Below are 25,149 nucleotides of genomic sequence, written 5' to 3' on the forward strand. Positions count from 1 at the left end.
TGTTTTAAATGACATACTTAAATTTGGAGCCATTATTATAGAGTTGCTTTGCTTATAACATTGTACCTTATTGTAATGAGAATAAATATTCATAAATCAGATTAAAAGGGTGACTATATCACAAAAAAATTGTATCCAAAAGGTAAAATGTTTTCAATGGAGATACGTTGATTTTTAATATTCATCTTTAATACAAAGTACATTTATGTACGTCTGTCTGTCTGAAGCTTAAGATCTCAGTAACCACTGAACCGATTAGGCTCTACTCTTCAGCTAATATACCTACTAATCCTGTAATGGTTTTAAGCTATTTTCTTGAGGGTGAAAAACCCCAACCCCCCGAAAAAATGAAAATTTCCCCTCTCCATCCCACCTCACCCCCCCCCCCAAATTTTATTTCTTTTTCAAACTAACATCAAAAAAGGTGGATCGACTAACCTCCATCCCACCCCCCAAAAAAAATCTAGAATACGAAAAATTAGGTTGATTAAACCTCTTGGGGCGAAGCCGCTAATTATTTTATATACTACTAATTTTATTTTATTTTAATTTTAAAAATCTTTTTTGGGGGGGGATTTTCTAAGGGCGATTTCTCTTGGGAGGGAGGTGGTACCCTCCCCCAAAATATTTATAACCCTTCCCAGAACCTATAAGAAGCTACCCTGTAAAGGATAACTATGTCAGTTCAGCAGTTAGCGAGATCCTTCGGTACAAACAGACATACAGATAAACACACCGACAAACATCCTGTAACTTTAAGATTTTCACCTTTTTATACATTTTTAAATATCAAAAATCATTTCTACTTCCATAAAAAATTTACTGTGCTTGTCAAGAACATTAACAGTTATTTCTAAGCTATACTGGAAAAGGGGTTTTACTAAAGCAAGATTATTTTCTGGTAGTCTCATATAAATTGACTGAAAGTTCTCAACAATACACTAGTCATAAACAATCTGCAATAAAAGAATCATGCAATTCACAACTTTAGCTGTAAGTGTTTATGCTTATTAACAAAATTCTTATTAATATTATCATTTATTACATTTATCAACTCATAAGAATTAATATAATGTTTATTAAAAGCAAAGCTTTTGTATAATTACGGACGGTCCATCCATCCGACTGTAACGGGTAGTTCTTTTCGTTAGACGAGAAATACTAGAATTTTCCTATCGATTTCAAACTTTTGAGGATGATTACTATAACAATTAGGTACAATTTAGAAGGCATAGCAACTCTATAATCGTTACCAGAAAGTCCGATCGTCAATTTTAAACAGGCCGATTTTTTACTTTTTTGGCAATAATTTTTTATGCGACATGATTACTCTATTCATCTGATATTTGGAATACATATTCCTAGGACAACAAAGTAAAATGTTATAAGCAAAGCTTCTCGATAATCAAGTCCTAAAAGTTTGTCCTTAAATAGTATCCTGAATTTAAGCAGTTTTGCAACCAATATACTTAAAATTTTAAAAATATTTTTATATTATCTTTATTCAGTTCTGACACCATTTCTGAGCTTTGCTTTTATGCATATTATCATCCTTATTTTGCATTAAAAATTTTGGGTATAGTGGCAACCAGGAACGTCCAAGCTTTTTTATTTGGGGGGGGGGGGGGGGGTAACAATTTTTTAAGGGGGTAATTTGTTTTTTTTAAGGGGTTAAAATGGTTGCGCGAAGCGCGCTGCAATTTTTTTAACCCCCCAAAATTTTTACCCCTGGTGTAAAATTACCCCCCTTGAAATCTGTTGAGGGGGGATACCCCCATACAATCTGTTGGGGAGGGTGGGGAATAATTATTTTGGAGAGGGGTATTTACCCCCCAAAAATTGTTTGGGGGGGTTAAATACCCCTCCAACATGGTAAACCCAAGATAGGGGTAAATTTTATATGGGGGGAATCACCACTTTACCCACCCCCCTTGGACGTCCTTGGTGGCAACGCCTCTAAAGGGGCGAATCATCGTATTTCCGAAATAGCTTTTAATAGGTTATTTTAGGTTAGGTTAGGCTATATTGGGTTAGGTGATTGCCCCGCAGCGGGTTAGGCAATTGGCCCCGCATGGTTAGAGCCCCCCGAAGGGGCTAGAAATAGGAGAAAAGCAGCTGTGAAAAAGCGGAGAATCGCCCCTTAAAAGGCGATTCCACGAAAGGGACTATACCCCAAAAAATTTATGTATATATATTTTTTTAGGCTATTCTGGTGGTGCTTTGTGGCCTTTTGGCTTTCACTGCAGCTCATCCTGCTGCTATGCTAAGTGGAGGGGCTGCTGCTGCTGTTTTTAGGCAACCTGCCGAAGTTAATTACAAGGCCCCTTATGGGGCTCCTGCCGCAGCTGAACCATATGGGCAACCTGCCGAAGAACCAGCTAACCACTATGGGGCTCCTGTCGCAGCTGAACCATATGGGCAACCTGCCGAAGAACCAGCTACCAAGACAGGTGACATTCCAGCAGCTGAGCATGACTTTTCCAACGTATTAAGCAGGCAGCGGCGTGGAATTTGTGTTCATTATGATGATTGTGATTGTTATATTTGCTACTAGCGACAAGGCCCACAGCATCAAGGGGCTCTGTATTCCATGGTAAAGGGAGAGGCTAAAGAAATAGCTTAAAATCATCAATTTGAAAATTAAATAGCCTGAAACTATCACAGGACCTATGTGAAGCTTACCTAAAATCAAGGACTTAATAGGTGCAATAGTTTAAGATTTTAAGCTACAGACATAAAACCCTTACCTTTTTATATTGTTACTGTTACTTCATCTAATATGTTTGTTTCTATTTAAAAATAAATTCATTTTGTTGATATGTGTTTTATTATTTATTCTGTTTTGCGTTTTTAAAAGCTAAATTTTGTATAATTAGGGTCGGTTCATCTAACAGACAGATCTTTTTCGATGATATAGGCATGTTAGAAATGTTCTATCGATTTCAAGCTTGGAATGGTGATTCCTGAAGTAAATCGGAACAATCCAGAAAGCGTAGCAACATTTTAATCCTTACCAGAATTTACATTCTGTCCTCTATGAAATGTCCTAATACTTTAGGTATGTCTTTAATCAGTGTCCTGAATTTATTTACAATTTGTTTTAAAAGTTTTAATGTGCGTTTTTATACAAACTATTTATTGAACGGTCTAAACATAGCAAGTTTAAACCTAAAAAATCTTATTAAACCGACGAATAAGAGAACTTGTTATAAAATTCTAGGCAACAGTTTAATTAACAGTCCATTTAGGGGACTTTTAATTGGCGCGTAAAGCTTCAAACATTTTTTTCTCAAAAAAATTAACTTTTAGTCATAGGAAAAGCTTGACAGTACCCCAAATATATGTATCTAGAAATAAACTTGTTGAACAATCTTACAATCAGGATACTTCAGGGAGGAGGCAATTGTAACCAATGTTTTGTAAACACATTCTCTCATTTGTTGTCTAAAAAAGTAGGGAAATTTTAAAACATCTTGATTGGTAAGTTCAGACTAGTAATCTAAGCTTTTCAACCAATAATTTTAATCTATTTTAAGGGGTTAATTTTGTTTATTATAAATGGGGGTATGTATGTTTACCAATTTTTCCTCCCTTTTCTTATCCCTTACTATCCATGTTTTGCATAGAAACAAGAGGAACATATTGTCTAGACAACTCTCACAACATATTTTCTTATCCCTTACTATCTCTGTACTGTATAGAAACAAGAGGAACATATTGTCTAGACAACTCTCACAACATATTTTCTTATCCCTTACTATCCATGTACTGTATAGAAACAAGAGGAACATATTGTCTAGACAACTCTCACAACATATTTTCTTATCCCTTACTATCCCTGTACTGTATAGAAAAAAGAGGAACATATTGTCTAGACAACTGTCACAACATATTTTCTTATCTCTTACTATCCCTGTACTGTATAGAAAGAAGAGGAACATATTGTCTAGACAACTCTCACAACATATTTTCTTATCCCTTACTATCCCTGTACTGCATAGAAACAAGAGGAACATATTGTCTAGACAACTCTCACAACATATTTTCTTATTTCTTACTATCCCTGTACTGCATAGAAACAAGAGGAACATATTGTCTAGACAACTCTAACAACATATTTTCTTATCCCTTACTATCCCTGTACTGTATAGAAACAAGGGGAACATATTGTCTAGACAACTCTCACAACATATTTTCTTATCCCTTACTATCCCTGTACTGTATAGAAACAAGAGGAACATATTGTCTAGACAACTCCCACAACATATTTTCTTATCCCTTACTATCCCTGTACTGTATAGAAACAAGAGGAACATATTGTCTAGACAACTCTCACAACATATTTTCTTATCCCTTACTATCCCTGTACTGCATAGAAACAAGAGGAACATATTGTCTAAACAACTCTCATAACATATTTTCTTATCCCTTACTATCCCTGTACTGTATAGAAACAAGAGGAACATATTGTCTAGACAACTCTCATAACATATTTTCTTATCTCTTACTATCCCTGTACTGTATAGAAACAAGAGGAACATATTGTCTAGACAACTGTCACAACATATTTTCTTATCCCTTACTATCCCTGTACTGCATAGAAACAAGAGGAACATATTGTCTAGACAACACTTACAACATATTTTCTTATCCCTTACTATCCCTGTACTGTATAGAAACAAGAGGAACATATTGTCTAGACAACACTTACAACATATTTTCTTATCCCTTACTATCCCTGTACTGTATAGAAACAAGAGGAACATATTGTCTAGACAACACTCACAACATATTTTCTTATCCCTTACTATCCCTGTACTGTATAGAAACAAGAGGAACATATTGTCTAGACAACTCTCACAACATATTTTCTTATCTCTTACTATCCCTGTACTGTATAGAAACAAGAGGAACATATTGTCTAGACAACTGTCACAACATATTTTCTTATCCCTTACTATCCCTGTACTGCATAGAAACAAGAGGAACATATTGTCTAGACAACACTTACAACATATTTTCTTATCCCTTACTATCCCTGTACTGTATAGAAACAAGAGGAACATATTGTCTAGACAACACTTACAACATATTTTCTTATCCCTTACTATCCCTGTACTGTATAGAAACAAGAGGAACATATTGTCTAGACAACACTCACAACATATTTTCTTATCCCTTACTATCCCTGTACTGTATAGAAACAAGAGGAACATATTGTCTAGACAACTCTCACAACATATTTTCTTATCCCTTACTATCCCTGTACTGTATAGAAACAAGAGGAACATATTGTCTAGACAACTCTCACAACATATTTTCTTATCCCTTACTATCCCTGTACTGTATAGAAACAAGAGGAACATATTGTCTAGACAACTCTCACAACATATTTTCTTATCCCTTACTATCCATGTTTTGCATAGAAAAAACAAGAGGAACATATTGTCTAGACAACACTCACAACATATTTTCTTATCCCTTACTATCCCTGTACTGTATAGAAACAAGAGGAACATATTGTCTAGACTACTCTCACAACATATTTTCTTATCCCTTACTATCCCTGTACTGTATAGAAACAAGAGGAACATATTGTCTAGACAACTCTCACAACATATTTTCTTATCCCTCACTATCCCTGTACTGTATAGAAACAAGAGGAACATATTGTCTAGACTACTCTCACAACATATTTTCTTATCCCTTACTATCCATGTTTTGCATAGAAACAAGAGGAACATATTGTCTAGACAACTCTCACAACATATTTTCTTATCCCTTACTATCCCTGTACTGCATAGAAACAACAAGAGGAACATATTGTCTAGACAACTCTCATAACATATTTTCTTATCCCTTACTATCCATGTTTTGCATAGAAAAAACAAGAGGAACATATTGTCTAGACAACTCTCATAACATATTTTCTTATCCCTTACTATCCCTGTACTGTATAGAAACAAGAGGAACATATTGTCTAGACAACTCTCATAACATATTTTCTTATCCCTTACTATCCATGTTTTGCATAGAAAAAACAAGAGGAACATATTGTCTAGACAACACTCACAACATATTTTCTTATCCCTTACTATCCCTGTACTGTATAGAAACAAGAGGAACATATTGTCTAGACAACTCTCATAACATATTTTCTTATCCCTTACTATCCATGTTTTGCATAGAAAAAACAAGAGGAACATATTGTCTAGACAACACTCACAACATATTTTCTTATCCCTTACTATCCCTGTACTGTATAGAAAAAAGAGGAACATATTGTCTAGACAACACTCACAACATATTTTCTTATCCCTTACTATCCCTGTACTGTATAGAAACAAGAGGAACATATTGTCTAGACAACTCTCACAACATATTTTCTTATCCCTTACTATCCCTGTACTGTATAGAAACAAGAGGAACATATTGTCTAGACAACACTCACAACATATTTTCTTATCCCTTACTATCCCTGTACTGTATAGAAACAAGAGGAACATATTGTCTAGACAACTCTCATAACATATTTTCTTATCCCTTACTATCCATGTTTTGCATAGAAAAAACAAGAGGAACATATTGTCTAGACAACTCTCACAACATATTTTCTTATCCCTTACTATCCCTGTACTGTATAGAAACAAGAGGAACATATTGTCTAGACAACTCTCATAACATATTTTCTTATCCCTTACTATCCCTGTACTGTATAGAAACAAGAGGAACATATTGTCTAGACAACACTTACAACATATTTTCTTATCCCTTACTATCCCTGTACTGTATAGAAACAAGAGGAACATATTGTCTAGACAACACTTACAACATATTTTCTTATCCCTTACTATCCCTGTACTGTATAGAAAGAAGAGGAACATATTGTCTAGACAACTCTCATAACATATTTTCTTATCCCTTACTATCCCTGTACTGTATAGAAACAAGAGGAACATATTGTCTAGACAACTCTCACAACATATTTTCTTATCCCTTACTATCCCTGTACTGTATAGAAACAAGAGGAACATATTGTCTAGACAACTCTCACAACATATTTTCTTATCCCTCACTATCCCTGTACTGTATAGAAACAAGAGGAACATATTGTCTAGACTACTCTCACAACATATTTTCTTATCCCTTACTATCCATGTACTGTATAGAAACAAGAGGAACATATTGTCTAGACAACTCTCACAACATATTTTCTTATCCCTTACTATCCCTGTACTGTATAGAAACAAGAGGAACATATTGTCTAGACAACACTCACAACATATCAACAAGGATGACAACATACATAAGTAGCGAAACACAAAAATAAATCATGGAATGGACAAATGGACAAAGTGAGTTATGGAGGAGATGTTCAGTGGTGACAAAAGAGAGAAAATATGCAAAAACTCCATGAAAATCCCAAAAACGTAAAGAAATAAAGTTTTACATCTTTTAAAGCATGTCCATAAGACAAAAGACGGACAAAACAATGTATAGATTAGATGTGCATATGTCATAAGAATCTTCAATAAAAATTTCCGCGTTCTATCTTTGATGGCAGCAAAGTAAATCACATTTCCCCTATGGACTGGTCAATGGACTATCAAGTTATAGAGTAGCTTCGCTACTAAAAACCAGCGTGTCCTTTAGAAAATGGGATTTACACAAATATGAAAATTCACTTTCACCGAAAGTGGGCCGCAATATAATCTTTTATATAAATGTAATAGGATGTCTTTGAGTTTTTCTTTCTGTGTGTCTGTACAAAAGGATCTTGATAAGCGCTGAACCGATATGGTTTTTCCTAACAATGCAAATGTAGGTTTATAAACATTTTTGAGAAGGGAACCACTACTCCAAGAAAAACACCCTCCCTTTAAAAAAAGTTTTTTTTTTAAATTAAAAAAGAGAAGAGGGGATAAAATTTAAAAAAAATAGATTTCGAGGGTGCCTGACCCCCCCCCCCCCCCCCTTGGAGTAAAGTTTAATAAATTTTTTGTAAAAGCTCGAAATAATCGGCGGGGGGGTGGGGGGCAGGGTGTAGGAGAATTTTGTTTGCCCACTTGTCTGTTCAAGGAACTACACCGAAGTTGTCATTCAAGGTAATAGATATAAGATATACAATACATGGATAAATTCACAGGGGAATATTATCGTTAATTTGGCTTGCTAATATTGACCTTATTTATTGGGAAGTTCGTTCATCAAGTAGGATTGGAGGGTATTGCGTAAAGGGGGTAGATGGATTGGGTATATTGTAATTTAGCCAGCTGTGAGCGAACATCACTTTATCAGAGTACATCAAAATCTGGTGCAAAATCCAGGCAATAATTAATCGATTATTCAAGGTCATGGTTAAAATAAGTATGAATCAGGAAGGGAGAGGACATTGGGCTATTTATTATACTAGTCCCCAAAGATTTATAAAAACGTTGTCTTGCTCGTTGACTCAACAACTTTGGGGACTTATTGTATTTTGAATGGTTGGTTCATTAAATTTAGTGTACGCACATTTCCACCACTAATTGTAATCTACAGAAGGGATAATTTTGCGCATCATCATTGGGAGATATACATCAATTCATCTGTCATTGTCTTATCCCTTTAGATCCCTGAGCTTGAATACACAATCATACTTCCAGATATTATTTTTAGTTTAGTCTGCTACCATAAGCATCCATGAAGGATTCACAAAATATTGCTGTAGGCTTTTTTAAACTTGGTAAATTATTATCCTTTTATAAAAGTAACAGGATGTATAGTGTGTATACTGTTTGTGTTTGTAGTGAAGGATCTCGCTAACCATTAAACCAATATGGTTCTCCTTTACAGGGAAGGTGTTTTAAAAGGTCCAGGGAAGTTTGGCAAATAAAAATCATAAAATTAACACCAATTTTTAGCCTCTAGGGACAAACTAACTGGTTTTAATTTTTCATTCTCACATAAACGACCCCTTAAATAGTGGATGTAAATATTCTTTTTTTCTCCCTGAGGTAGTCATTTTTTTCCCCGTGGTAGTCATTTTTTTCTCTGAGGTAGTCAATTTTATCTCCGAGGTAGTCATTTTTTTACCCCGAGCATGGCAACAGGTGAACAGAATCTCAGTTCTGCACCACAAGCCTCACATGACTGAAGTTCCCATGTCTATACAGTCATATTTATATAAAAATCTGAGAAAATATTTTTATAAGAATTTTGAATTTTTTTTAAAGATTTTAGAACTTTTATTATTACTAAAAGAAAGCATAATTACCTCAGGGGAAAAACTGAAACTTAAAAATTAAACCACATTTTAGCATAAAAATGATTTTTTGTTGAATTGAGAATGATATTCATTCCTAAACAAAAAACTGGATAGGAATACCCCATTTTAATATGATATGATACCATATGACAAATAATAGTTATTTCTCGCATCGTATTATAAACGGCTTTCCGCGGATATAGAATGTACAATTATAAGATTAAAACCAGTTTTTTTAGCCCCGAGATGCCGAAGGCACGGGCTAAAAAAACTGGTTTTAATCTTATGATTGTACATTTCTATATTCTTAGAAAACTGGATATAATACGATGCTAGACATAGTTTTTTCGTATGGATGAGAACCGGTTCCTATCCACCGGATTCGAATGAATACGAGAAAAGCTATTATCGATGTATTTATTTAGGTGCTTTTGCTAGTCCTGTGTTAGCTAACTACAACAATTTACTCCAAAGAACCCGCAACTTTCTCCGTAGCTCTTGCCGCAGCTTATTAAAAGACAGCTGTCACTGTTTAATATGGGGCTCTAGCCGCAGCTTATTTCGAGATTCCTACCGCCGCTTACTATTAGACCTTCTGCCGCAGCTTACTTTGTGGATCCTGCCGCAGCTTACTTTGTGGCTCCTACCGCAGTTTACTTTGGGGTTTCTGTAGAAGCATAATATGTTTGTTATTTTTGTAAAAGTTTATTTTTCACCGCATATTACTAATTAACTATTATTGACTATCTAAATATATATTAAATATTATTTCTAATTATTTAACATTATTTAAAAAGCGTAGATATTCTCACTTTTGGTATAGATAAAAAAATTCCTCTTTTTTTATTTATTTAAAATTGAGTACAAGTAGAACATGATACTACATATTGAAAAACCAGAGTGTCCCTTACAAAAGGGGATTTACTTTCCCTAGGATTTAAAAATTAAGTTGCTGAAAATTCTTTTTAACCGAAAGTGGGCCACAATATAAACTTTACATAAAAGTAACAGGAAGTCTTTGTCTGTCTGTTTGTACCAAATAATTTTGCTAACCGTTGAACTGATATGGTTCTCCTTTATGTTATACCTTCTCATAGATCCTGCGTTAATTTTGAGGGAGGGCACTACCACCCTGCCAATGGGGGGGAGGAGGGAGAGATAACGTTTAAAAAATTATTTTTGGGTCGTCTGTGGCAAACCCACTTGTTTTTTTATTACCTTGACCCCCCTGTGTTTGAAAAAAGTTTTTAAAAATTTAAAATAAAGGGTGGGGGGGGGGTTTAGTAACCCACTTGTCGGTTGCATGGACTATAACAAGATAGTCATTCAAGGTCATGGTCATGTCATGTCATGGTCATGGTCATGGTCATGGTCATGGTCATGGTCATGGTTAGTTGAAACGTTTGCACCCTTAACTTAATCAACCAACCAACCAATCAGAGTTCAATAAAGTCACGAAAAATTGTTAAGCCAACAAATAAGAAAACATTATCATAAAACTTTGGGGACTAGTGTAATAAATAGCCCAATGTCCTTTCACTCCCTGTTTTTTTCAGTAAATTACAAATATTAAAAAAAAAACGATGAACTGAAATTAGTTTCCGAATGTGAACACATTTTCCTAGGTGTTTCCCAATCCTATCTCAATATTTGCTACTAGCTAAAATACCTTCAAACTTCAAAAAAAAAATCAAAATTTGAATGTATTAACAATTTATACATTATACATTCAAAGTTTTAATTTTTCAAATTTTGATTTTTTTTTTTTGGAAGTTTGAAGGTTTTTTAGCTAGTAGCAAATATTGAGATAGGATTGGGAAACACCTAGGAAAATGTGTTCACATTCGGAAACTAATTTCAGTTCACCAAAAAAACATATATTTGTAAACACACACACACATTCACACATGGTTGAAATTACGGGTATAAATACAAATATACTTTCTCATAATCTTTAGTTTAATCTACTACATCAACTGCACAGCAACCATGAACAATCTTAAAAATATTGCTGTAAGTTTTTTTTAGCTTAATAATAGTTAAATTTATCGCATCGTATTATAATTCGCTATCCGCGGATATTAAAATGAAAAATTAAAAGATTGAAACAAGTTTTGATAGATGGCAAAGGATAACAAAACTGATATTAATTATATGATTTTTATTTTAATATTCATGGAAAATTGTCTGTAATGCGTTGCTGTATGAATGATCTTTCATTATGGCTGAGAACTTATTCTAATCCAGCGGATATTAATCGGTTACGAAGCCATACTTTAATTTAAATATTTTTTTTATAAAAGTAACAAAAATTATATAAAGTGTGTATGTGTGTCTTTGTAGTGAAAGATCTCGCTAACTACTGGACTCCTTTACAGTTAGAGTTTTAATGGGTCGTCCAGGGAAGGTTTATAGCTATATATATAGAGGCAACTACCAGCAACATCCGAAGAGAAGTCAACCCTAGAAAAAATCTAGTTTATATTTGTTTCCATCCTGGCTCTATCTAAAGGGTGTTTAAAAAAACCAATCGCTCACAATTTGAACCACCATATGTACTTCAAATCTTGGAGATAGACCCCATAATGTTTTGAGTTTTTGATGGGGTAGGTAAAAACCTTTCTTTAGACACCTTTAACAGGTTTTTACCTCAATCCTAGCCAATTTGGGATAAAAAAGACAGACCCATCCAACATTGAGGCATGGCGGATCTGTATAAATCTAGTTCTTGATGTTTGTCAGGTCTTTCTTTTTTATGCCAAATTGGCTAGGATTATGTTAGAAACCTTGTTGAGGTGTCTAGAGAAAGGTCTTTACATGCCCCATCAAAACCCCTGAACATTATGGGGTCTATCTACAGGATTTCAAGTACTTAAGACGGTTTGTTCTTTTTTTAAAGAGACACATTTGTCTTAATTTTATTATAAAATATGCACTTTCGGCGTAGGGCAAATTTCTCTGCAAGGGCTAGGTTTCGAGCACTAGTGCTCTGGAAGGGTGAGTAGCTTTAAAATTGAATATTGTTTTATTATTGTCATTGCTTGGGCATGAATTGTATTGTTTTTTTATTAGTTTTGGACCAAAACTGTAAGGTTTATATTGAAAAAAGTGAAGCGATTGTTTTTTTTTAAACACCCTTTATATCTCTGATAATATTTAATTCGTTTTTAGTAGCGAAGATACCTTATAATAACAAATGTCCGTCCATCCGTCTGTCCATAATTATTGAATTGGGGGAAACGTGGTTTTCTCAACTCCTATTTTTAAGGTTTCGTGATTTAAGTTTTCACATATTTCCTTTCTTCCTATTCTTTGTTATGATAACAGATAGTCTGCTCTATAACCCACTTAGACCGTTTGTCTATTTCATAAAAGATTTTGTGCTTCGCTACTAATGGATGTTATCATCCTTGTTTTGTATTTAAAGCTATTGTACTTATGTTTTCATTTCTTTAGGTACTTTTGCTAGTCCTGTGTGGGCTGACTACAACAGTTTACTCCAGACAACCAGCAGTTAACCGTGCCCCAGCTCCTGCTGTCCATAGAGCTCCGGCTTCTAACTATGGGGCTCCTGCCGCTAACTATGTGGCTCCTGCAGCTAATTATGGGGCCCCTGCAGCTAACTATAGAGCTCCTGCCGCTAACTATGTGGCTCCTGCAGCTAATTATGGGGCCCCTGCAGCTAACTATAGGGCTCCTGCCGCTAACTATGGGGCTCCTGCCGCTAACTATGTGGCTCCTGCAGCTAATTATGGGGCCCCTGCCGCTAACTATAGGGCGCCTGCAGCTAATTATGGGCCTCCTGCAGTTAACTATGTGGTTCCTCCACGTCTTTAAGGGACTCCTGCACCTAACTATGGGGCTCCTGCACCTAACTATGGGGCTCCTGCACCTAATTACGGGGCTTTTGCAGCTAATTTTGGGGCTCCTTCTTAACGCAGGGAATGTGCCTACAGGGAACCCCCTCACTTGGGCCCCAATCAAAGAAGATAAATTACCCAACATGTGAATATTTGTTAATGTTTGTTATTTTTATAAAACAATTTATTTTTCTAGATTTATATAAATTATTTTTTTTATTGTTTATCATTACTTTTTTATTAGATATTCTAAATTAATTACGTCTGTACGTCCCTCCAAATTAAATAAATGGTTGATTTAGGCATGTTAAAATCGTTATATCACATTAAAACTGTGTATGAAGGATTCAGTAAAAGTTGTGAATAGTCGCTTTCGTGGCAACGCCTCTTAAGGGGCGTTTCTTCGTAAATTCACAGTAGCTTTTCTCCTATCAAAGTCCATTGTGAAAATACGAAGAAACGCCCCTTACGAGGTGATGCCACGAAAGGGACTATACCCAAAGTTTTTACATGACATAGTTACCTATTTTAATTTTGGTTTTGATTATTGAGACAATATGGCAGAATTGAATCTTTGTAATAAAGTCTCTTTTCCGAGTTTTTTGAAAATACTCTGCTATGATTGTCGGTCTCACTAACTTCTACAGCTAAAGGAATTTTGATGCTTTTGATATTTAATAACAGAATATTGGGTACATTTTAAATTTCCTCATGAATTACCCAGGGAAGGAGGGGACATCAGGCTGTTTATTACACAAGTTCCCAAAGTTTTATGATAAAGTTTTCTTATTCGTTGGCTTAACAATTTTGGGGACTTTAATTAAATTCTGATTGGTTGTTAATTAAATTGAGTGTTCAAACGTTTCAACCACTAATTGTATTCTACAGAAGGGCTATTTTTTATGTTCCCATCGGGGATGTGTATCCATTTGACGGCAATTGTCTTATCCCTTTAGATCCTTAGAAATTACAGGATTATGTAGAAAAAAGCACTTCCTTATTCACACACACACCCATACACACACACACACACACCCATAAACACACACACCCATATACACACACACCCATACACACACACAAACACACCCATACACACACACACACACACACACACAAACACACATCCCAAACACACGAAAACTAGCATTTTTACTTTGTGTCCAAAATTAATAAGCTTATAATTTTTCTTCTATTTAGCTGGTGTAATTCAATATTGAAATTTATTTACTGCTGAGGGTTAAAAATGTCCACCCAAATGTCCAAAAAAGATTGTTAAAATAATAGAAAATCATTATGCCGTAATGGTTAGCTATTTTCGTTAATAAAGACGTGTTAGAATTGTCCTATCGATTTCAAACATTGAATAATGATTCCTGTAATAGTTAGGTGCAAATTAGAAAGCATAGCAACTCTATATTCGTTTACAGAAAGTCCGTGCACCAATTTAAAACATACTGATTTTTTACCATTTGACATTTTTGTGTATGATATGATTATCCTATTCATCTGATTTTGGAATAATGATTCTTAGGACAACAATAAGCGAAGCAACTCTATAATGAATTTCTAAAAATGAAAGTATGTCCTTTTATTGTATCCTATATTTACGCAATTTTGCAACAAATTTATGTACAATTTCGTTTAGACTTAGAAATTGATGTCTGCTTATTAAGTTTTCACACTTTACAAGGTTATTGTTCGTTTGTCCTTCCTTCTGATTTCAGAGCTTCGCTTTTATGGATGTTGTCATCCTTGTTTGTAAATATATTTCCTACAAGACGACATTATATTTAATTGTATCTAAAAAGTCCACAAAATTAAAATTTATTATCATAATTTATTATTAAAATTTATCTAGTACAGGAACACTAACTAAGCAAACAATATTTTCAAATATAATGGTTGAATTTTTTTAACTTTATAATTATTTTTCAATGGGAAGTCTTTTTTTCACAGCAGTAGATTTCATTTTGTAACCCGAGGTCGGTTTACATGACTTTTACTTAACATAACACTTACATGACTTTTTAAAATGGGAAAGGGATATAGAGAATAGGGGAAGGGGTGTCTGTAAAAAGGGAAAGGAATAAACAGGGAGAAATTTATCATTGTAAGTAAAATTCAGATTTATCAATTCTTGCACTAAAATTTGCTGTGATTTCATAGATGGTATTTTTTGATTTTTTTGACTGGTAGTTAAAATATTATGATCTGTGTTTCATTTTATAAGTCACAAAGGAGTTACAATTAAAGGAAGCCTTGGCTAAAATCCTAATAAAGGTGTAAAGGGTATAATAATTAAATATTCCAGAATAAAAGTGATTACAAGCCATAGATATTTATAGGGAGGGAAGTATACAAATAAATACAAGTTGACCCAATGAAATTGATAATTAATAGATTCTACAACAGAAACTGCATTTTCATGAATAACTTCTAAAACTTCTTTCTTGGGAGCACCTAGATATAAATTTTAAAACCTTACAGGAAATAGTCATATGTATTTCATTAGAGAATGAGGTCAGTTTTTAAAATAACTTTTTAAAGTTTGAGCAGATCCAATGAAAACTATAAACTGTTGAATGAACTATAAGGACATATATTTAGGTAAAATTCTGCAACCAAACCACCCATCTTATTATTACATTTTAAAGATCCATGTTTTAAGCACATGAGGGAAAACTTTAGTCCCAACTTTAGTCACTTTACCTGCAGGATTCTTAAAACCCCTGCTTAACTAAACCAAGAAAGAAAATATTTTTTTTGGCTAAATTTAGAGTGAAATAAAAAATGTCATGTTATGAGAACTAATTTTTGAATAAAATGAAATTACCATGTTTTCTGAGTATAGCTGCAATTTGTTCTTTCCCATAATTTGAACCAATAAAATCCTTCCGAGTACAATCCAAAGCAGTGGCACCTGTAGAGAATGGATTATGAATATTTTTGATTAAAAATATCAAAGCAGAACATGTATAATTGAATCCTTTATCTATATGTATGCATGTTTATATATGTGTTTGTCTTTCTTAGTGTATATCTGAAATTTAATTTTCTTGGTTGCAAATTGAAATAGATTTCTTGTTGGATGATGTTACAATACTTGACTTTTTTGTCTGTTTTAAGATTGTCTGTTTATCCTCATCTGTCTGTCTAACTGTCAATATTTCATAACAAAACTTAATTATGAAAGAAAATAATATCTTTGGTTGTGACACAATTTAGGTTAAATTTAAACCCATTGCCTCCCCCTAAACAGTGGATATGATGCATGTTATACTACAGTCAGGGGTGAAAGTAACTAACTGACCTTTATTATCCTTAGCATTCACATCAGCTCCATGTTCAATAAAAAGTTTCAATGTCTCTTCATGATTATCACAAGCTGCATACATAAGGCCAGTTCTTCCTAAATTTTTAAATTAGTTTTTATGTTCTGTGTTGTACCTATCTTTGTTGCATTCTAGTCTACCAATATTAAAAAAAATTTTTTTTGTGTTTTCACTTGGGAGGGTTGAAGTACCCTCCCCCAAAATAGTTATAAACCTTCCCAAGACCTATGAGAATCTACCCTGTTAAGGAGAACCCAATCGGTTCAGCGGTTAGCAAGATCATTCAGTACAGATAGACATAAAGACAAACACACACCCTATTACTTTATTATGGATATCTATATTACAAACCTGTATTATCTGTAGCATTGAGATCTGCTCCATGTTCCAGTAAAAGTTTGAATATTGTTGGACGTGATGTCAACATAAGACTAGTTGCACCTTAATATAACTTTATTAGGATATCTATTTAAATAATTTGAATAAAAATAAGTAAACAGCAATAAAATGAATTTTATTTCAGAAAATCAGATAACATTTGATTATTCATAAATATTATTATTGGTATTGGTAATGGGAGATAAAAGAAGAAGCCAGCATAAGAGTGGTCCAACCTGAATTATATTATATTAGGCTTTCCATGTACAAGATTCAATTCAAACATGATGAAAAAATTTCATTTCTAGCAACATGAAAATCCAACAAATTTCAAACTTTTTGAAAAATTTAGTTTGAAAAGATCAAGCTAAAATATAATCCCTCAGGAGCTCAAACTTATTCATGATAAGAAAAACAAATATCTTTATAATTAATTCTTTACACATTTGTTTCTATAAAGTTTTTCATAAAACTATGTATATTTTAACAATTTACTGAATTTGCATTACCCTAGCAATGCAATTGATAGAAATGACCATGAGATTACTCCCTTTAGGAGTTGTTTTATAAAAAATACTATTAAAGCAAACTTGTTTAGAATTTTAAATTAGGAATCTTTGTTTTCATATTATTACTGTCCTAAAAACTCCAACGGGATAAAAATTGAACTTAAAATTTTTAAACTTTATTTTTTCAAAATTAGATTTCTATTTATTTTTTGGTTGTCTAAAATAAAACTTATGCATATTGTTTGACTTGATTGCATTGGTCTAGTTTCATTGGATTGGAAATATCAAACAAAATATTTGCAGTAAAAACTGTTTGTACTTCATATTAGGCTATATATAAACTATAAAAATATTCTTAGAAATACTAATAAAAGTTACTAAAAATAATATTTACTTACCATTATCATTTCTGGCATCAACTTTTGCTCCATGTTTTAGCAATGTTCGTACAAATGATTCATGGCAACTTAATGCAATATGAAGAGGGGTCTCTGAAAACACATAATAATGTTTCCCATATTACTTAAACAAATTAATATCTGTTGGATAAGAACCAGCTCTCAGCAATATGGAAAAAAATGTTAGTATCATATTATATCCAATTTTTGGCATCTAGGGGCTTAAAAAACAGGTTTTAATCTTATAATTGTACATTTTATATTTGCTGAAATACCATGCAAGAAATAACTATTCCATTTATCCTGATTTTAATGTTTTTACCCAGCTATGAGGGAGTATTAGAATTTCTATATTTATTTTTCAACAATATTTTAAATCAATATACCTCCAGCAGTATTCTTTACTTCAATGTTAGCTCCTTCTTTTATCAATTGTTTAACTTTCTTCTTGTGATTCCTATTTTCCTGGATAGGAAACATGTTTTTTTTGACATACGTCTCACAAGACCTATGTAGTCATGACCGGGAGACAATGACGGTTCAGTACATGACTTTCATTAAATCACAGCTGATCATTTTTGTGGCTTTTTTTGAAAATTAGTTTTATACCCAAATTTTCATAGTTTTTCCTTCAAAATCACAATTTTCTCACATTTGCAGCTTAGTTAACATAAATTTACACAAGAAAAGTATAATAAATACAGCTGAACTAAGGACTGTGTTATCATTAATAACAAAATCTTTAAGAATCTTGAATAATTAAGATTTTTAGTCTAGAAATTAAATAAGAGTTATTTGAAGTAAATATTTGAATTGATGTCTAAACAACTCTTGTAATTAACTTTTTAAGTAATATTTCATGTCCCTATTGCATGCCTCATGACATATTATATTTTTAAAACAAGTTTCCTTGAAATATTAACAAGTTATCCTGCTCAATATTGGTTCCTGGCTGATTTGATGTCTCAACATCAAAACAATATCTGCTTGGAGTATAACATATATATCCACAACCACAGTTGCCATGTTTAAAGTCCTATATTACCATATATACCAGGCTACAATTGAATATACAACCAGTCCTTGGTTCAAAGAGCTTAGTAGAATGTTAATATTTTTAACATGTGGGATTATCACTTGTAAGTGTTTGACATGAACTTGGAATCCGTGGAAAGACCAGTCTATAGCTGGTCTTGATTGAGTCTCTGCCTTTTGTACACACTGCTTATCTTTACTACTGATTAAATGTCATAGTGAGAACCATGGAAGGTTTTACATAGGTGAACCTACAGAATGATTATAGATACATATTGGATTCTAAACTGGATGAATTATTTTGCAAGATAGTGTAAGAGCAGCTAACTGACAGGAAAGCACTTGGCTCATAGCTTGAAGAAAATAATAGTAGCTTATTACTAGAGTAAATGTGAATGCTGGTTACATGATCATAACTGGATTTTATTCAAGTGTGATTTCCAATGGCGACTTTAAAATCCAATTTGAAAATAAACACAGGCAAGTTCTTTGTCCTAAGCCTATCAATACTACCCTTCCTAAAAGCTACCAGTAGTAAAGGGACCTAGGAAGGTGTTGAACAGGAAGACCAAAATGTAGGATTAGCAAATCAAAAATAAAGGGCAGTTTGTCTATCAAGTGGTGTTAAATTTGGAATCATAGACCCACGTGACTTTCAATCAGCAGAGTAGACGGAAATCATGGTAAATTTCTGAGTAATAGAGAATGAGAGGATATGAGCTCTTAGCTGAAGTAACTAAGGCAAGGGAGTCTTAAAGACCATGTAGCTAGATGCATGGCAGTCTTGGCTTTCATTCATGGAAAGATCTTTCATGACAGTAGTTGGTTCATATGAAACCAAAGGAAGTAAAAAGTAAGAATACTTGAAAGTTTATTCTGAATCTTGAGGTTATCCCTTTATATGGCAAAAGTCAAGCCACAAGCTCAATAGCAAACAAGTGCCATAAAAAAAGAGTCAAAAGTGTGTGAAATTGTTGATTAACAAACAAGGTCAGAATTCTAAACTGACTTCCATCAAGATTTATAGGATGGGTGAAACATGTCAGCTGGCTAGAATAGAGGTCTGGCTATACCAGGGTAGAGAGAGGTACCCTGTTTAGTGGAAAGTATTATGAGGCATACTTGTTAAAGTTGAAGGACAGGGACGGTAACTTTAACGTCTTTAAACAAAAAGTTTAACATGTGGATTGATAGGAGATAATGTTTTAGTGAAAGAAATATTATTTGAGGGCAATAACTTTATGTTGAGGAGTCAAAGGCAAAGTCAGATAGATTGAATCATGTTCAAGCCAGGTGAAAGCCTATGGAGGCTAGAAGCAGTTCTGACGTGCAAATTTATTGTTAAACATTAATTCAAAATAATTAACTCTTACTCAATTTCTAGACTACAAATCTTATTCCATTGATTCTGAAAGATCTTGTTATAGGTGATAGCACAATCTTCAGTACAGCAGTTACTTATTATACTTTTCTTGCGTAAATTTAGGCTAACTAAGCAGCAAATGTGAGAAAATTGAGATTTTTTTGGGAAAAACTATGAAATTTTGGATAAAAAAGTAATTTTCAAAAAAATCCACAAAAATGATCAGCTGTGATTTAACGAAAGTCATGTACTGAACCATCATTGTCTCCCGGTCATGACTACATAGGTCTTGTGAGACTATGTCAAAAAAAACCTGTTTTCTATCCAGGACACCAGTGATTCTTGGACAAAGATATAATACATCCAATAGTTCTATAAATAAAATCTATATTAAATATTTAAAAATTCACAGTTGTATTATTTACAATTTGGTGTCAAATTATTATAAATACTATTTCTTGCTGACATTTAAAATTTTTTTAATTCAGGTAAAATAGATAATAAACATGCATAATGAAAAAAAACATATCTACCTTTCTCCAAACCAGTTGGTTTTTTGCTTATCTAAATAATTAAAAACATTGCAGTATGTTATTATAACTTTAAGCCACAGATTTTTCCTTCTGCTGGAAGCATATTTAACTGCTGGGTTAGAGGAAATCAGAGATGGCCTTAAAGGGTTTCAGCTCCCTGCAGGGTTTGACCATAATAAAAGTGGTTCATTTTTCTCATAAACAAAAAATACTGGTTGGAAAAATTATTTATAGTTGGCAACTCAATAGAGCGAAGATTGCGGCATTCAACTATATGTATAATTTATTTTTAATTAAAAACCCAGCTCTGCTAGGGTTATATGTATATCTATGAAATTATTAGGGGAAAAAACATGTAATGAATAATAAGATTTTTTTTATGTTTTTAAAAAATAATTACCTGTTCGGAAAAAATACCAGTTGTGAAACACATCAAACAAATCTAAAAAAATATAAAATGATGCATTAAAAAAATAAACATTATTAGTGGCATCGCTAGCATATACAATTTTTGGCAGTGACGCTACACTATAATCAACGTTTTCCGTCAGTCAGTCTGAGACGCTATCACCCATTCCCCATTCTCATTCCCAAAATTTTGTTGTCTATAAAGAATAAATAAGTAGTTTTAAATAGACGTAGCGACTTTCTAGTAACGATTATAGAATTGCCACAGTTGCTAATTTGTTATAGAAAACACTATGCAAAGTTTGAAGTCAATAGGACAATTCTAACATGTCTGGATTAACAAAAAGAGCTTTAACCATTATGGCCTTACAGACTGACCAACCATAATTAAAGAAAAGCTTTGCTTTTAAAAGTAGAGAAAAATGTTTTGTTAAGTTCTTTTTTCCAACATTTATCAATAAGGAATAAGTTTAAATCTTTTGTTTAATCACAATCACATGCAGACATACCCTAATTATAGAGAAGGTTAATAACTGCTCTATAAAGATCTAAATTTTTGCATTTTATAAAATCCCACATCCCACCTTTAAAACGTGAAAATTGAGGTCTTAAAGTTGTGTCGCCCCTTTTATATTACGTATAACCCAGAGATCCTGTATTTTCTCTGCTACCATCATAACTTATATGGCCTGCATGAAAACAATGTGTGAATACACATTACTGCGTACTTCCTACCTTTTAAGAAACTGCCATTCGAGAAGAAAATTTTCATATAATATAACCATACTTTTAAAATTTGACTGTATATAATTTTTATATAATATTCATTCATTATTGTTCTTTATATGTATTTTTACACCCAAATAATAAATTTAATCTAATCTAATAACTCACTAATATTATTGTTGTCATGTTACCAAGTGTTCACAGATAATATCTAACTGAGTGCGAGAATTTGCAATTTGTACACTTTGAAAGTAAAATGATATAAAATCTGTAATTTACAATCTTTTGGGGTTTTTGAAAGTTAAAACTCTAGGTCATGTATAGACTAACCTATCATATACACACACACACACAAAAACACACAAACACAGAAACACATACACACAAAGACGTCAAAGCTTTTGATCTTGAGGAAGATAAACCAACCAAACACCCAAAACATTTTTATTTATCTTTTCAGTAAAGAAAACAAATATTAAAAATTTCTTCCTCCCCTACAATTTCTTTTTCTTTTTTTAAAAATCCTGTGGTGGTTTTAAGCTTTTTTTCTTTAGTTGTGGGACATCCCAAGACCCCTAAAAAAGAAATAATACCCCCTCCAAAAAAAATTAATCTTGTGGAATTTAACAGTAAAATAAATAATATCTGTGTTTATAATTTTTTGAGGTTTGTGAAAGTTAAAACTCTAGGTCATGTATAGAATAATTAACCTACCATTCAAACAAACACACACAAAATCTATACATACACACAGATACACACACAAACAGAAATACACACAGACAAACACACAGAAATATACACTTCTATACTCACAAAAACACACCGATACATATTACACACAGACATACACACTGACAAACACTCAGACAAACACACAAACAAACATACAGAAATACACACATCTATTCACACACACACACTAGTACACACAGATATAAACACAGACAGATATAAACACAGACATACACACACCCATACACTAAGATATTAACAAACACAGATATATACACACACACACACTCGCACACACAGACATAAACACACCCATACACACATAGGCCAAATTTCAAAGCAGATCTTCCCAATTGACGTCATTATTATGAGCAATTTATCCTTTTGTTTGTTTGTAACATACAATCTCGTTAACCACTGGACTGATAATGGTTCTTATAGGCCCAGGGAAGGTTTATGACTATTCTGGGGGTGGGTAACTTCATACCCAAAAGATAAGTCACCAATAAAAGAAAATACCCCAAAAATGTCAAAAATTAGAAAATCAGCATGTTTTAATAGAACGTACGGACTTTCTAATAACTAATATAGAATTTCTGCGCTTTCTAAACTGATATAGAAATCATCATGCATTTGAATTGTTTGATAGGACAATTTAAACATGTCGAAAAGAGCTTTGGAAATTTTTCCTTCAGCTTGCCAGTTTTTCAATCTCTAAAATAAAAACAAGGATGACAACATCCATAGGAAGCGAAGCTCAAAAATAATGGATGGATATTCGAAAAAAATGAACAATAGAGCAGTTTCATAAAAAATAAACAAAAAAATCACGAAACCTTGTAAGATTTAAAACTTGAAAATCTAGGAATCTAGCGCCTCAACCAATAAGCATATCTTTATGAGACTTTGTGGGGATATGTAAATTGTAAACTTATTTAATCCCTAAAAATATCAGCCATATATCTCGAATAGGAGAAAAGAAAATTATGAAAACTCATAAATCTAAGAACCGAACTCGCACCCCAACCAATATGAAAATCTCAATAAAATTTGATAAAAGTATGCAGATTTTTTAAGTATTCAATCCCTGAAAATTTCAGCCGTCTATCTTGAATAGGAATTGAGAAAGTCTTTTTGGTTGTAAATTCTAATGTTTTTATACTGTGTGTACAGACCATTTTTCATAAAAAAATAAGAAGTTTCTCCAGAAAAAAATAGTAATTTAGAACCTTATTGGAGGCAAAACCAGAATGTAGACTTTTTCTATGGATTTTTTTAGTGGTTAAAACTGGATAAAAACCATGTGGTTTAATCTGCCCTGGACTTTTCCTGCCAACCCTGGACAAGCTGCCTATAAAATGATAAGTCCTTAAAGTTATTAATATCAAGAATTAAAGAATGTGCTTATATACCGACCATGGAACGGTGCGACAAACTAGCATTAACACTTGTAGAGTGTCAGAACTCATTAATCAGAATATAAAAGTTGAAAAAATTATAAGTAAATTTGTTAAAAACTGCTGAAATACAGGATAATGTTTAAGGACATACTTACATTTTTAGTACTTGATTATAGAGATTCTTCGCTTATAATATCGTAGTTTGTTGTCATAGGAATCAGATCAATCGGATAATAATATTACATACAAATTTGTTGTTAAAAAAGTTAAAAATCTATGTTTAAAATAAACATTTTGGTGTTGATTATAGAGTTGCCACGCTTTCTAAATTGTACTTAACTACTATAGGATTCACCATGCAAAGTTTAAAATCGATAGGACAACTTAACATGCCTAAATTAACGAAAAGAGGGTATCCGTTCCGGACGGACGGACCGACCCTAATTATAGAAAAGCTTCACGATTAAATATAAAAAACTATATAACTTCAAAAAAAAATATATTTAACATGACTCTTGAAAAGAATAGAACACAGAATTAAAATAATATTACATAGGTATTTATTTAAATATAAGTATCCATAGTTTAGGTAAAGAGTTATGTTTTGAATTATTCAAGTGAAAGTGCCAAGAATTTTTTTTGAGGGAGGGGTAATTTAGGAAAATCACAAGATTTTAATCCATTAAAAATTTCAATATTTTTTCCATAACCTTATTTTCATGAAATCCTAAGAAAAAGGTATTACTATTAAAAAAAATATAAATAAAAAATACGTCTTTTTTTCAAAGCAAAGTATGATAATAAATAAATAAAGCGTTTCGTGTACTTTAATTTCTGTGTTACAAAATGCACGTTATATGCGAAAATATTGTATAAAAATTAGGGTTGGGCCGGATATCCGGCAATTATCAATATTTGGCGGGATACCGGATATTAAAACTATCCGGATACTGGATATCCGACTGATTTCGGATATCCGGTATTTTGCCGGATATCGAACGTTTGCCAGATATTCAGCCGGATACTGGTTATCCGGCATTAGAAATCAGCCAGATATCCGGTGTCCGGCCAAAAAGTATCCGGTCCAACCCTAATAAAAAAATGGTTATAAAGCGACAATTTCTCAGCAAATATCACAATTTTAATGAGTTTAAAATTCCAGTTTTTTATTCACCAAAAAGTAAATAAAATACGCGTATTTTTTGCTTTTAGATGAAATCCA

At 32.9% G+C, this 25,149-nt stretch overlaps 3 protein-coding genes across 4 annotated transcripts; 2 read left to right on the top strand and 1 right to left on the bottom strand.

Annotated features, from left to right (window-relative positions):
• The first annotated feature begins 922 nt into the window (after positions 1–922).
• Positions 923–2,819, top strand: LOC145332375 (uncharacterized). Its single transcript, XM_080177375.1, has 2 exons — positions 923–993; positions 2,204–2,819. Exons 1-2 carry the CDS (start codon positions 973–975, stop codon positions 2,552–2,554), a joined length of 372 nt encoding a protein of 123 aa, XP_080033501.1. The 5' UTR covers positions 923–972; the 3' UTR covers positions 2,555–2,819.
• Positions 2,820–11,156: 8,337 nt separating this feature from the next.
• On the top strand, positions 11,157–13,217 carry LOC145332739 (uncharacterized). Its single transcript, XM_080177784.1, has 2 exons — positions 11,157–11,260; positions 12,704–13,217. The coding sequence occupies exons 1-2, from the start codon at positions 11,237–11,239 to the stop codon at positions 13,082–13,084; spliced, it is 405 nt and encodes a 134-aa protein (XP_080033910.1). The 5' UTR covers positions 11,157–11,236; the 3' UTR covers positions 13,085–13,217.
• A 1,710-nt stretch (positions 13,218–14,927) lies between these two features.
• Positions 14,928–21,179, bottom strand: LOC145331638 (uncharacterized). 2 transcript variants are annotated; one of them, XM_080176415.1, is made up of 9 exons: positions 21,059–21,171; positions 20,659–20,689; positions 20,439–20,497; positions 18,114–18,192; positions 17,728–17,820; positions 16,794–16,883; positions 16,421–16,519; positions 15,944–16,030; positions 14,928–15,570 (listed from the first exon to the last, which is right to left on the bottom strand). In XM_080176415.1, the coding sequence occupies exons 1-9, from the start codon at positions 21,089–21,091 to the stop codon at positions 15,374–15,376; spliced, it is 768 nt and encodes a 255-aa protein (XP_080032541.1). In that variant the 5' UTR covers positions 21,092–21,171; the 3' UTR covers positions 14,928–15,373. The 2 variants fall into 2 exon arrangements, with proteins under 2 accessions (XP_080032541.1, XP_080032542.1); XM_080176416.1 differs by lacking the exon at positions 16,421–16,519 and having other exon boundaries at positions 15,229–15,570; positions 21,059–21,179.
• Between the last annotated feature and the right edge of the window lie 3,970 nt (positions 21,180–25,149).

Source organism: Acartia tonsa, chromosome 11 (genome assembly GCF_053477335.1).
Source record: "Acartia tonsa isolate MP-2025a chromosome 11, ASM5347733v1, whole genome shotgun sequence".
Classification (NCBI taxonomy): Eukaryota; Metazoa; Arthropoda; class Copepoda; order Calanoida; family Acartiidae; genus Acartia; species Acartia tonsa.